Source organism: Mastomys coucha, unplaced genomic scaffold (genome assembly GCF_008632895.1).
Source record: "Mastomys coucha isolate ucsf_1 unplaced genomic scaffold, UCSF_Mcou_1 pScaffold20, whole genome shotgun sequence".
Taxonomy (NCBI): Eukaryota; Metazoa; Chordata; class Mammalia; order Rodentia; family Muridae; genus Mastomys; species Mastomys coucha.
In genome coordinates, this window is record NW_022196903.1 from 33,211,146 (window position 1) to 33,226,087 (window position 14,942).

Sequence of the window (14,942 nt, forward strand, 5' to 3'; positions counted from 1 at the left end):
AAAAAAAAAAAACAAGTTAATTGTGATGAGTATCTCATAAGTAAATAACAATTTCACCTTCTAGAGGGTATACATACATATTCTAATATGTAATGTATTAAAACATAATGTTGGGAGAGTAGCTGTTGTTCTTGTAGAGGAGCCAGATTCAAGTTCCCAGCACTCATATGGTGGCTCACAACTGTCTGTAACTAGAACCCCAGTTTCTGGGGATCTGATGCCCTCTTCTGACCTCCTTGGGCACCAGGGTATAATGTACACACACACATTCAGACAAAACACTCATATACATAAATTTTTTTTAAAAAAATCTTTAAAATGTTTTTAAAAATTATGTTGTAGGTATATATTAAAATAAGTAACAATTTTGAAATGAAAGGAAAAAAATTAATTGCTGCTGTTCAAGACTCCAAAAAGGAGGCAATGTAGGATTATACAGAATGATGTCAGCTACACACAGTGGCAGGGGAAGGGTTTTCCTGAAATGCTTTGATGGAAGACTATTTTAAGGCAGAGTGTTATCACTTACAGATAAATATAGTCATCCCCACCATTGCTAACTCTGCTGACCTCCAGCCACACCCCACAAGGCTGAGGTCACTGAGTGATTGATCACCCTCATCTCCGACACTAAGCACAGTCCAGGTGCTCAGGAAAAACCCCAAATGAGGACCAACTGTCAGCAGTCACCACTCAGTTTACAGTATTCTTCCTTGAAGAGGCCTCTGGAAATTGCCTCAGTGAGAAATCGAGAACTATGCTTAATGATCTTAGTCATTTCAGAAATGAGCCTCCAAAATCACCTCAGGCCTCATATTTGTACCTAATCTTCGAAACAATGCATCCCTTCACCTGGCAAAGACCTTATCAGGTGCCACAATAAATGTTCCATCAGTCCCCAGGAGAAAAGCTCACACCTGGAGCTTGTGGAACTCAACTCGATGAAGCTCTAACTACTTCAGAATCACACACTGCATGCAGGAGACCATCAAGGAAGCACTGGGGAGGGGGACAGAGTGGTGACACACACTTCATACGGGCACCCAGGAGGCAGATGCAAGTGGATCATTGGAAGTTCAAGACCAACCAGGTCTCCTAGTGAAGCCACCCAGAACTACACAGTCAGGGCTATGTAGTGAGACCCTGTCTCAGCACCCACCTCCCCCATTTCCACCAAGTGTGTTCCTGAGGACAGGAGTGGGTAGGCAGGGCCATGTGGAGGACAGCACTGACACCCTAGCCTGGTCACCCTTACTCAAGGGCTCACAGCCCTTCTGTTTTCACCTCTCTCTCCACATTCCCTTCAGGAATGGCAGTGAGAACAGATGTGGCTTCCCAACTGTGGTGATTAAGAGCACAAGACCCTGTCAGTCAGTCACCTCTGTAGGTCTCAGATGGACGCAAGGGCTGCATGGCAGTCTAGCCAGCACCTTCGAAGTGGCAGGGCGGGGAACACAATCAAGTTTGAATTTGCCAAAATACGAAGAGCAGTCTTTTATGAGTTTCTGTTGCAAGAGGGGAACTGAAAATGACGTGCCAGGGACCCTAAAGCCAGTCACGGGTGTGCCACAAGCAGTGGTGACAGGGAACACTGGTCCCAAGAACGAGCTTCCTGGTGGTTCTCAGCAACCTCCTCCACTCATGTGACATGACGCAGAAAAAGGATTTTGACTCAATTTTTAGGAAACAATCTAGGTGCTGTGGAATTCACCTGTGATCCCAGCACTCAAGAGAGAACCACTAGTTTGAAGTCTAGCCTGGGCTACATGGAAGCCATAGTCTCTAAAGGGGAGGGCACTGGAATTATAACTAGCAAAGAGCACTTGCCCAGCATGTGCAGAGTCCTGAGTTCTCATTCTCTCTCTCTCTCTCTCTCTCTCTCTCTCTTTCTCTCTCTCATATATATATGTATGCATGCTTTCAGTATGTATGTATATATGTATATACATTAATATATGTGTACCATATATATGTATATACATTCATATATATGTGCCATATATGTATATATGAATATTATGTGTATATATGTATATATATGTATACATATATATGGTACTTAATGAAGCACTATGCAAAAAACAAAATACCTACGGAAGCCCCAAAGCTGTCTTATGGCAACTTCTAAGAAGGTGAGAGCTTTCAAGTGAGTCAGTGTTATCTTTCCAGAACACAGACACAACACAGAGAGTCTGGCTTCACAAGCATCATGCTTTCAGTTATGGTAGCAGCACCTGAGCTCCTGGCACTCCCAGGAAGCTCCAACTCATGGTCCTGCCTCCCAGGCAGTGGGGTCCTAGCCCCCGGACTTCTGAAGGCATGCTTCGGTTTGCTCCCTTCATAGGCTACACTGGCGAGCTTCTGTCAGAAGGGGTAGATGTGAGCCCAAGGAACCACACAAGCTAGCTGGGGTAAGTAGTCAGGAGAGACTGAGAAAGCCCAGGACTCTCCTCTTCTTTCTCAAACATTTCTTTCCCAGGATCGAAACAAGATTTTAATCCTGCCTATCTGAAACACGGCACCTGGTTACCATGGTGCTAAATAAGTTTTAAGATTCTGTGAAACTGGATCCCAAAGGAAAAAACTCTTCCCTTAGTCTAAGGAGGTATTTCCTCAAAATACAAAAGAGCCAGCAGGGAGGGGTGGCAAGGATGAACGACGGGCGCATGGGGCAGGGCAGGGACCTGCAAGGCCCTGGGGGTGTCAGGGGTACAACATTCCTTGGGCCTTGGTCTGGATTGTCTCCATTTATAGAATGTTATCTGGTCTGTGCTGTATTTTCAAAGAAATATGTAACCTAACAGAGTGAGAATGGGATTGGAGAGATGGCTCTGAGGTTAATCACACTTCCTGAGTTCGGTTCCCAGCACCCACATTGTGGTCCACAACCATCCAAAATTGTAGTTCCAAGAGATCCAATGCCCCCCCTCTGACCACAAAACAAACCAACAAAAAAACAAAACAAACAAACAAAAAAAAAAAACATTTTAAAGTAAATGTAGCTGCGTATGATGGCATGTGCCTTTAACCCCAGCACTGAGCACAGTTGAGTGGAAGAACACTGTGAGGCCAGTCTGGTCTGATGATGAGGGCCAGGACCGCCCAAGCTATTGATCGAGACCCCAAAGTCTCAAAAACAGTAAGTACAAAAACCATTACTAAATCCCTTATCTCTGAACTGCTGAAACAGGATCCTGAGAGAAAAACAAAGCCCCAGCCAGTTCACCAAGAGCAGTTCATTTAAAACAACCTATTAAGCTGAATCCAAGCTAGTGGGGGCCCAGGCAGGGTGGCTCAGTGGGTAACAAACAGCGCTCACTACCAGGCAAGACAACCAGTTCAATTCCAGAACGTTTGTGTTAGAAGGAAAGAAAAGATTCCCACAAGTTAGTTGTTCTCTGACCTTTACACGGGCACCATGGCACCCATGTGCCCATACACATACATACTACATACATACATACATACATACATATGTACATATGTACATAACTATGAAGCCAAGCTGTCAGCCAGGCATGGTAGAGCATGTCTGTCCCTTCAGCAGTCAGGAGGTGAAGTCAGGAGGATCCAGATTTTTAGGAAGAGCTGGGCCTCATGAAACTAAAATAAATAAAACCACGTCACATTGCCAGCACCCCAAGGACCATTACCAATGTAAGGAAGGCCTGTGGGCATAGGTGTTTGTTTGTTTGTTTGGTTGGTTGGTTGGTTTGGTTGTTTTATTGGTATCAGACCCAAAGCAATGAACTTTACAGTGGGAGTGACCTTTTTGTTTCATGCCTGGTCTGCAAAAATGGCTGAGCCATCTGATCATACCCAACTATCCGCTGGGTAAACGATCTAGAAACAAGACTACACTTGATGGGTACAAATTGCTGACAAACAAACATCTTCCCAACAGTGACATCCTGAAACTGGTTCCTAAAAAATGTCACTGTGTCAACAGGCAATTTTAGCATTATAGTTTCCATTAAATCCTCCTTGTCCTGTCTGCACACTAAATGAGAATGAATTTCTAGCACTAAGACACAACTCAATGAAGCCCCAGTCTCTACCCCTGTGCCTTTCCTGGAAGCAAACACCAACACAAGGATCAAAGTGACTACAAGGCTGAGAAACTCAACACGACTAATATATCTTCCATTTTTGTAGATTGTTCTTCAGCTTAGTTTCTGTGGTAGGGTAATCCCCTGGCCTACAGGACATGGGAAGGACATAGGAAGTTACACACCACTCTGCGGAGCTCTGTGGGCCTTGTTCTCAGGGGCGGTAGCCGGCATCTTCTCTCCAGCATCCCTCTCACTGGACTCCTCGCTGACTGTGGAATCGGCATCTGAGGGGGAAACTCTGCAGACAAAAGAGAAATGCAAGCATCAGAGAAGCACGGAAAGGAGTTAACATCGTCAGGTTCATTACGAAGCAGGCTTCCAGGAAAAATAATCCAAAACTAAAGGACCATACTACGTTACGGCTACAGTCCTGGGGACAGACTGGCATAGCTACCTCTACACCTGAGCAGGGTGCTTTTCAACAAAGGCTAAAAAACTGAGGACTTGAAGGGGAGGAAGTCCCCAGAGCTACTGGGGCCCAAGGCCGAGCACTTGACCCTAGGTCACTTCTAGATACTGAGTCTGGATAACACAAGCCAGATGAAAACACATCTGCTCAGTGTTTGCATACTGGTCAGCATTTGAAAAGCTCTGAGTTCAATCGTTGGCACCACAAGAAAACAAACAACTTTCTCTTAAAAATAATGGCTCAGCAGATAAAGGTGTTTGTCACCAAGCCTGATGGCCTGTATGTGATCCCCTGAGACCTACATGGCAGAAGAGAACTGACTCCTATTGTCCCGTGACCTCCACATGTACATACATGCACACAAAGAAAGAAAGAGGGGAGGGGAAGAGAAGGGAGGACAGAGGGAAAGATGAGAAAGAGAGGAGAGAGGGGGGAAGGGGGGAGAAAGGAGAGAGAGAGGGGCGGACAGGGAGAGAGAAGAGGAGAGAGGAGAGAGAGAGACAGAGAGAGAGAGACAGAGAGAGACAGAGAGAGAGAGAGAGAGAGAGAGAGAGAGAGAGAGAGAGAGAGAGAGAGAGAGAGAGAGAGAGAGAGAGGAATTTTTAAAAAGAGGGCCTGGGATTCCAGCCTGCTTTAGCATTAACTGAGCCTGAGAACTGAGAACCTCGGGAGGCCAGGGAAGTTCTGGTTCCACCCCAAGCAACTCCAAATTTTCAGATGATTCCTATGCTTACAACACCAAAGCGATGACCCCTGATGAGATCTGTCTCCATGAGTTAAGGGTAACACAGCACCAGGATGTACACGGCTAGGGAACAGCCTTACCCAGTGAGCACCTGGTCTCCAAGACTCCCTAACTTCCACAGCAACATGAACTGCCAATACATTCTGGTGTCCTTGAGGGACTTTCTCCATAGCTGGCCCTCAGTATCTGTGGGCCATAGACACTCTCAACTCTCTTATATGAAACACAAAATGACTGTTTGCCTGTAACTACATTTTCTTGTAATCATGCATACATCACCTAGAGCACCTTCTACAACACTGTAAATAGCTGCCATAAGCTGCTTTAAGAATAATGACAAGGGGCTGCAGAGATGGCTCAGAGGTTAAGAATACTGTCTGCTCTGCCAGAGGTCCTGCCTGAGTTCAACTCCCAGCAACCACATGGTGGCTCACAACCATCTCTGTAATGAGATCTGATGCCCTTATCTGGTATGCAGGCAGAACACTGTAAACATAATAAAATAAATGAATCTTTAAAAAATAATAATAATGACAAGAATAAGTCTGTAATTCAACATCAACACTATTTCCCCCGTGTTTTTGATGCACGGGTGGATGAATCCACGGAGGGAACTAGAAAGCAGAGCAGGATAACTGTATCCACCTCAAAGACCCTTGCGATGATGGAGCCAACTGTTGTTTGCTGTGGGGCTACTGCGGAGAAAGCAATTCTTTGAAAACGTTTACTAACACGTTACATCATCTTTGCCGATTTGCTGCTTCTGAGTCTGGGAAATAATTAAGCCAAGAGCATCTCCCTGCTGCATTTAGTTTCTTCCCTAAGGACCAAGCACCAACATTCGTTAACATTCTTCAACTAGGCCAGATCCCCAAGACGGAAGTGACGTCGTGGGTTTGGATGATAAGCATTAGTATGGACACAGGTGTCTTCACACCCAGCAGCCAATCAAAAGCCAGAGTTCTGAATCTCAAGGGGAGGCCAACAGAGGGAGACCTCAGAGGCCGAAGCTATGAACTGAAGGCAACCCACAAGGCCTGACTGATCCTAGCTCTGTCTTCTTCAAGGTTAGTTCCCACAGGCAGAGGGCAACAAGTGCCTTCCTGGCAGTTTGAAAAATTAATGCATAATTCTTCACAAGCTCTGCTTTCTAGACAGGAGGAACTGAAAACAGACTGGAAATGGACAAGGAGGGGTGGGTGAGTGCCTGTGATGTGCTAACAAAGGTCACAAGCTGGGAAAAAGCAAAGCAAAAAGGAGGACTTGATGAAGGTCACCTGCAGAGAAAGCAAGAGGTCACAACCAGCCACCACAGGCTGGATAGATCACAGGCACGGGAGCCCTGCTGACTGACTGTGTGCAGTAGACCACATACTTTAACTGGTTTAGGGGGTTTTGTTTGTTTGTTTGTTTGTTTTTAGATTTTTATTTATTTTATTTATATGAGTACACTGCAGCTGTCTTCAAACACACTAGAAGGCGGCACTGGATCCCATCATAGATGGTTGTGAGCCACCGTGTGGCTGGGACTTGACCTCTGCACCTCTGGAAGAACAGTCAGTGCTCTGAACTGCTGAGCCATCTCTCTAGCCCTAAAGGTTTTTTTGACGTCTGTCTATTTATTCCAGAGAGAAGTGTACACAACACCTGTGTGGAGGTCAGAGGACAACTTGTAGGAATCAGTTCTCTCCTTCCACCATGTGGGTTCCAGGAATCAAATCCAGGTCATCACACTTGACTGCAAGCACCTTTTCCTGCTGAGCCATCTTGCTGGCCCCTGCTGTTCGCTTTTCATTCATTCTTTCTTGTATTACCTTCACAAAGCTTAGGGCTTTCACCTCAGAAAATACTTCTAGCTGTATGATTCATTAATCAAATCTGGGAGCAAGCCAACACAAATAAGCATTTGGCAGGAAGATGTCACACAGCCTGGCCTAGAGACCAGGTAGAAGGGACAGAAAATGCTTCAGGGTTTACGTGCAGAGCTGGAGAAGTCAAGCATCCTCCAGGCTGCCAGCACCATGGCAATATTCATCAGTAGCGTTTCTGATATCAGAATAAGCCACGAAAGCTGAGACGTATTCTGCAGTCTAGGAAGCGTGATACTAACCTCCCTCTGTGTCGGATGTTCTTGGAAGGGACCTTTGACTTTGGGCTGGGCACATCTCCATTTTCAGAGGGTGTGGTGTGGTCCTTCACAGGTCCTGGCAGCGGCGCTGGCTCATGAATAATCAGTATGTCATCTTTATTGTGCTGACCCAGATGCTGCTTAGCAAAATCGAAGCCTTTCACGCTGGGGATCTGCAGCTAAAACACACGTGGTGGTTAACATGAGGTCTGAGGGCAGCAAGAGACTGAGAGCTGACCAGAGGACCACGGCCCCTGACCCGAGGCTACCAGCAAAGCCACCAACCCAATTCAACAAAAAGCTTTGTAACAGATCGGGTGCCGGGTTCTGTTTATACTTAGAATTCATCCCAGATGCTTATGAAAAATTAAACAAGAACGCAAGGATTAAATATCAAGACCACAATACAAAGCCATTCCAACAGATCACCTGCTCCACTGTCACAGACCTGCGATGGGAGGCATACCTATACGGAAAGGTGCTAATGGGACAGAATGCAGTGGGAGGCAGAGAGGGAAGCCAGGCTGAACACAGAGCACTGCAAAGGACTGCTTTTAAAGTCATTCTCTGGATACCCAGGACACTCAGTCTCTATGTCTAAAGAGGCAGATTTCTAAAATCTAAGCAGACGAACATGAAGGCCCAGTGATACCACGTGCATAAAATCAGGACGGTCTGCCCATACACCAGCAGAGGAGGGGCGGGGCAGGGAGGAAAGGTTGGCTCTAGAAATCAGTGGAAGGGGAAAAAAGCCCAGCAGACAGAAGAAACCAAAGGAGACCAGGTAATTGCCCGGAAGCCTGATCCCCAACAAGGAGGTGACATTAAGAGTGTGTCTTTAAAGGAGCAATGGAGATAAAACATCACGCATGAGTGTAGAGTCTTTGGTTTTGTTGTTTTGGTTTGGTTTGGTTTGGTTTTTTGGATTTTTCGAGACAGGGTTTCTCTGTATAGCCCTGGCTGTCCTGGAACTCACTCTGTAGACCAGGCTGGCCTCGAACTCAGAAATACACCTGCCTCTGCCTCCCAAGTGCTGGGATTAAAGGCGTGCGCCACCACCGCCCGGCTTTTTTTTTTTTTTTCTTTTGCCTACAGCACCCGGTATTCCCAGGCGGTCTCCCATTCAAGTACTAACCAGGCCCGACTCTGCTTAGCTTCTGAGATCAGAAGAGATCGGGCGCCGTCAGGGTGGTATTGCTGTAGACTAAAGTCTTTGTTAAGAGGACACCTAACAGGTTGGAAATGGGGAGAGGCAAAGGAAGCATGAAAGAAAACAGGAGACTTCAAAGAAACAGGCCAATCGGAAAGCTCATCGTGCCAGCAACCAAAGGAATAAAGTATTCCTAGAAAGGTCCACCGCACAAACGTCTTCAGAAACAGCCAGCCTGTACTGTTCTCGCTGCTAGACACAGGCATTCTCTCTGAGGACACCAGGGCACCCAACACCACACCCAGCATCAGACCTTGGGAGCTGCACCTCCTCTAGGCCTTCACTTCTGAGCCTCTGAGAGAGGACATACACAGCACCGAGAGGTATGGTACCATGTCTGGTGACATCATTTTAATGATGCTACAAGGACCAAAGGGTGGGTGTTAACGGTTTCCTTACAACCAGCCTGCACAGTACAGGAAAATGGAAGTGCATAAAAAAGGAGCTCTGGGGGGCTGTAGAGATGGCTCAGTGGTTCAGAGCACGCTGCTTTTCCAGAGGAACCCAGGTTTGCTTCCCAGCACCCTCATGGTGGCTCACCACTGCCTGTTGATTCCAGTTCTAGGGGGTCAATACCTTCTTCTGACTTTTGTGGGCACCAGGAACATGTGGTACACGTGCAGACATGCAAGCAAAGCACTTGTGCACATAAAAATTTAAAGTTAATTAACTTAGAAAAAGACGAAGCTGCCCAGATGGGTCTGCTCATTAAGAATGCTGCTTGACTTTGTCACAGAGTCATAAGGAATGCTTTCACACAATATACTTTGTATAGGAGCAAAGGTGATGTCACAGTGCATTATTTTATGGCTCAAAAGTGATGCTGTTGGCTTAGCTTTGTGACCTACTACTCTTAATGTTAAACATCCAGATGGGTAGGGCAAAGGCAGTCTGCAATAATGACGTCGGCCAGCAGAGGGAGACAAATGGTACTGTAAGGATAGTTTACCAAGAGTTGCTTGGAAACAAAAGGCAGCCCAGCTGGCAACCATATTCTCTAATTAATGAGCTTCCTTTCCTAGAGCAGGCCGCTGTTCCATGTGTCTCTGGACTCAGTAACACGGCATGGGAAATGACAAACCCAAAACTAACTGCCTTCCCCCAAAATGGTCTACTTGATCTCCTTGCAGATAAACATTGCCTCGTAGCAGAGGCTCCCCTCTCCCACACTCCTCTAAAAGTCTTGTTGCCCATTACAGAAGAGAATCTCGACTCTTATGAACACAGTAGCACACTTCTTGGAGTGCTCTGTATAGAGAATAGAAACCTCTAGACACCAAAGACTGAAGACTCAAAGGGCTTAGCGGATCCCTTTTGTCGAAGCACAATAAGCTTGAAGATGGCTTCCTCTTTCCCTATCTTAAATGTATTTTGTGTGTGTGTGTGAACATTCATGTCTGCATATGTGTGACGGCATGTATGTAAGTGTGCCACATGTATGTATGGTGCCCATGGAGGTCAGAAGAGAGCATCGGATCCTCTAGAACTAGAGATAAATATTGTGGTGAGTTATCCTGAGAGTGTTGGGAACTGAACCCAGGTTCTCTGTAAGAGAACAAGAAGTGTTCTTGACCCTTAGGCCATCTCTCTACTGCCCCACCTTGTTTTCCTTAGGGCTCCGACTGGTACATAGGATCTCAGTTGGATTCAGCTGGGCTGGCCGGCCAGCAATCCATAGTTATTCAACAGCATCCACCTCCCTCATGCTGGGACTACAGGTGCATACAGTGAAGCCAGGCTGTTTGCATGAATGCTAAGAGCTCAAGCTTAGGCTCTTGTGCTCGCACAGCAAGCACTTAAACACTGAGCCATCTCACAGCCCTTATATTCATTTATTTTTGTTTTTTAACTTTTGTTCACATTTGTTCGTGTGTGTGTGTGTGTGTGTGTGTGTGTGTGTGTGTGTGTGTTCAGATGTGAGCACAGGTTCCCACAGAAGCCAAAAAATGCTGCTAGAGTCCCTGTTGCTGAAGTTAGAGGTGGCTGTAAGCCAGCCACACATGGGTGCCAAACTCTAGTCCTCTGCAAGACAGACAGCAGTTCTAACCACTGAGCCATCTCCCCAGGACCATCACATGCCTTTCTTTAATGGAGAATTTCACATTGGCATGGTGTGAACTCCTAGTTTGCAGAGGAAAATAGCAGGAGCAGGGTTGTTTCTATTTAACCTCATCCCTACCTCCTTCCAATACCTCCCTCCTGCAAACAGCCAGAGAGAACAATGCAAGGGTGCCAGTGGGACATCCTGGGCTCCAGGGCTCTGTGCTTTGTCCAGCTTAGAATTGACACACTGCCATGCAACAATCAGCATGGCAGCCCTGGAAACACGAGTGTGCCCTTGCCTGCAAGACCACCATCCTCCATGATCCAAAGTACCAAGTCCACAAGGTTGGCCTTTGTTGTTCCTGGTTGGTTGGATGTGTTTTTGTTATTGTTTGAATCAAGGTCTTGCCATATAGCCCAAGCTGGCTCTGAACTTCAATTTTCTTGCCTCACCCTCTACATGTTAGGTTTAAAAATGTACACCACCACTACACTGGACAGAGCCTGGGTCTTTTTTTATTTTTTTATTTTTCTGATTTGATGATTTTTATTTATGTATATGAATGTTTGCCTCCATCTAACATCCTTGGTGTCTGTGACTCCAGAAGAGGGCATTGGATGCCCCTGGAACTAGTTACAGGTGGTCAGGAGTCACAGAGTGGGTGCTAGGAACTAAGCCTGGGTCCTCTGTAAGAGTAGACAGTGCTCTAACACTGAACACCTCCCCAGCCCTAGAGCCTGGGGCTTTACTTTGCATCAAATGACAAAGGAGTAAAAATTTTCATATTTACTTCTAAAAAAAACCGGTTCTAACTTCAAATCAAACAAAGGAAATAATAGAGCCAAGATGGCAGGCATCTTTATTTTCTTGAACGTTTACTCATTTCTGCAGGAAACTTCCATTAGCTTCTTCCAGTTACTGGACATTCCGGTCATGTTCCAGTTACCCGACTCCTTGCTGACCCCTTCCTCAGTGAGTGTCCCAAGGAGCAGTCTCTGCCCATTGACATGTTGTCCCTCTGTACATATTAGATCAGCTCTAGAGTAGCACATTTGGACTTAAGCACAAATAATGTACTTGAGGGGCTGGAAAGATGGCTCAGAGGTCAAGATCATTGGTTGCTTTTGCAGAAGACCTGGGTTCAATTCCCAGCACCAACATAGTGACTTACAACCAACTGTACCAGCAATTCTAGGGGATCCAAACCCCTCTTCTGAGCTCCAAAGGATCCTCCATGCATGTGGTACACATACATGCACTCAGGCACACACACATATATATACATAAAATAATAAGTACATTTTTAAAACAACATACTTAACAGCAATCAGCAATATGCCCTTCATAAGTCCACACTTGCTAGCCCAATATTTTCCCTTGTTTGTTTTAAGTTACCATAATGATTCAGCTGAGTTCTTAAAGGCAAAGCATGTATGTATGCATGTATGCATGTATGTATGTATGTAAAAATTAGGTAACTCCTGAACCACAAAAACAAAACAAACAAACAAAAACAAAAACAAAAACTACTTTTAACTATTAGGATGGGTTCCGGCCTATCAGACTTAGATACATTGTTCTAACTTAGGAAATATGTAATTATAAATATTATTTTCATCTTGAAATTATAAATCTACCCATCCACGTAATTCTCAAATGTCTGTCAAGCCTTTTTAAGATGGCTAGAAAATTGACAATTTGACACCAATTATCCCAGCTAATGAGGAAAATCCCCAAGTGAGCAATTTCCAATTTTATACATATGTTTCACTCCAAGCTACACAGTCTCTTAGCTTCTTCATAAACTCAGTGTCTCCACTGAAGAAGAAACAGACAACACTGACCATCTGAGTAGCTCTGCCTTCGGCTAAGAACTGTGGGGAAGCTTGTTTACGTATCCCCACAGGAAAAAAGAAGCACATCTCCAAGAACTGGGTGCCAGCACAGTTACGCACCACAAGTCTTGCTTTAGTCAAATTGAAGGAGCGACAGCCTGTCCCTCTAAGCAAAGGCTTCTGAAAGAATAATGTCAAAACAGACACACAGTGCTGGCCTCTGCCACGGCCAAGCAGAGACCACCTCCCCTTAGACAGTGGCAGGGCTCCAGTCAGACACAAACATGGCAACATGTAAACATGCTTTATTAATGCCAAGGCTATGCAAATGAGATTGGTGGCACTCTCACTGCTCCTGGTAGTGACTATAAACAGTGGAGCCTTCAGGACAGCAGCTACAGCTATGACAGAAGTTTAAACACAGTATTTTTATGAGTAGCAATGTGACACTCGGTAGACCCTCCACAAACAGCTAAAGCCCGAGTGAGATACCAGAAAGTCAAGTGACACACCAAGCTTATCAGGTGAACCAAGGCTCACCATAAGACACAAGTCCTGTGGCCTACCTCTGATTCCAGCTCAAATCCTTAAACATCCTAATGAGAGCCCATCTCACAGGCCGGGGAAGTCACCACCTTCAACCACCATAAAAACAGGGCAACTCATCTGTGCTTAAACACAACACAAAGGCCATCTACACAAAGGAAAGACTACACAAAGCAGCAGTCCTCCCCCACTTGGGAACTCACGGCGCTTAGCACACCCCCGACCACTGCTTTCTGAAACACCAGGAACTAGTTTTTCCATGCCTTTAAAATAAAACCTAGACTAAAGCCAAGCTGGCACTGTATCCCACCCTCCATGTGCAAATGGGCTTTAATCAGTTTCTCATAGGAGAGAAATCATGGTGAATCTGAGTCTTCAATATTCAAGTTACAGCCCTTATTTCTGAAGAAAGATGGTCCTTTTGTTCTTTCTTTGTCTCAACCTATCATTCTGGGGACAAGTGCACGTTTGTCTGGGCCCCATGGGAATGCACTGCCGACAAGTCGGGGAGGTCTAGGCGAGCAGGCCAGCCAAGTAACAAGAGAGACACATGATGAATTTTAAAATATGTGAGCCATGAATATAACAAGAGCCAGATGGAACAAGCCACAGCCATGAAGCCCCCAGTACATGGATCTGTCTGATCCCAAAGAAGGGGCAGTTAAGATGACCATAGGAACCATACAGCAAATCCCCAAAGAGTCTAAACTGAAGAACCTGCACTGGTGTGGAGTGTGCCATTTATGATTTTATTACTTGACTGATAAACAACTGGTGAAAAATCTCCACAGCCATCAGGTTATCTCCATTTAAAAAACGAAGACAAGGTGAAGTTACAGCCATGTTTGTCCTCAGTGGGGCCACCCAACACCCCGTGGTCCCTGAGGTGGGTGGGAGAACACTCCAAGGTTCTGGCACCTACCAGCTACACTGAATCATGGGTAGTGGCCGGGGTGACGGAGACATAAGAGTGCTGAGGAAGCAGAAGATTTCAGCAGCCTCTGACCCTGGAGCTAGGGGGAGTACACTTTCCATTTCTCCTCAGGCCACCATCCACACTGTCTTCCCACGTGATGGCTGCAAACAGATAGCTGTCCCGCCTGCTCCCCTCACTGGACACCCTGCAATGGCTGCCTGGGTACCAGCTCCAAGGCCATCCACATCTGCAAGCCTCTGGAGAGCGTCCTCTGTCATATGATTTAGGTTGTGTTCTTCCTTACAAGCTTGCTCCAGCTCCACTTAGTTCTATTCCTGCACATCCTGACCAAGAAGCAAGCTGGGGAGGAAAAGGTTTATTCAGCTTACTTCCACATTGCTGTTTGTTACCAAATCAAGTCAGGACTGGAACTCAAGCAGGTCAGGAAGCCGGAGCTGATGCAGAGGCCATGGAGGGATGTTCTTTACTGGCTTGCTTCCCCTGGCTTGCTCAGCCTGCTTTCTTATAGAACCCAAGACTCCCAGCCCAGGGATGGCACCACCCACAATGGGCTAGCACCCCTCCTCCATCACTAATTGAGAAAATGCCATACAGCTGGATCTCATGGAGGCATTTCCTCAAGAGAGGCTCCTTTCTCTGTGATAAGGAGCTTTCCAGCTTGTGTCAAGTTGACACACAGAACCAGCCAGTACACATCCCTTCCGAAGTTGTGGTGGTTTAAGTAAGAATGGCCCCATCAGTTCATATATGTGAATGCTTGGTCACCAGGGAGTGGGACTCTTTGAAAAGATTACAAGGATCGGGAGGTGTGGCCTTGTTGGAAGAGTGTGTCACTGTGGGGGTGGAGGGACATTGAGGTTTCCAAAGCCCATGCCAGTCTCTCTTTCTGCTGCCTGTGGATCCAGATGTAGAAACTCTCAGCTCCTTCTCTAGCACCCTTTCGGCCTGTCTGTTACCATTCTCCTCACCATGATGA

General features: G+C 46.1%; 1 protein-coding gene and 1 pseudogene across 5 annotated transcripts in view; both read right to left on the minus strand.

Annotated features, from left to right (window-relative positions):
- The window catches only part of Kiaa1549 (KIAA1549 ortholog), a 140,734-nt gene that overhangs the window by 31,089 nt on the left and 94,703 nt on the right, over nt 1–14,942 (minus strand). For all 5 annotated transcript variants that reach the window (XR_004121932.1, XM_031381571.1, XM_031381570.1 and 2 more), the window contains exons 11-12: nt 7,377–7,573; nt 4,235–4,350 (exon numbers count right to left, since the gene is read on the minus strand). Coding sequence is in view for 4 of the 5 variants with exons in the window: in XM_031381571.1 (XP_031237431.1) it covers nt 4,235–4,350; nt 7,377–7,573 (313 nt within the window). In the remaining variant the exon portion in view is untranslated. The remainder of the gene's footprint in view (nt 1–4,234; nt 4,351–7,376; nt 7,574–14,942) is intronic.
- LOC116100062 lies at nt 8,481–8,599 on the minus strand (annotated as a pseudogene).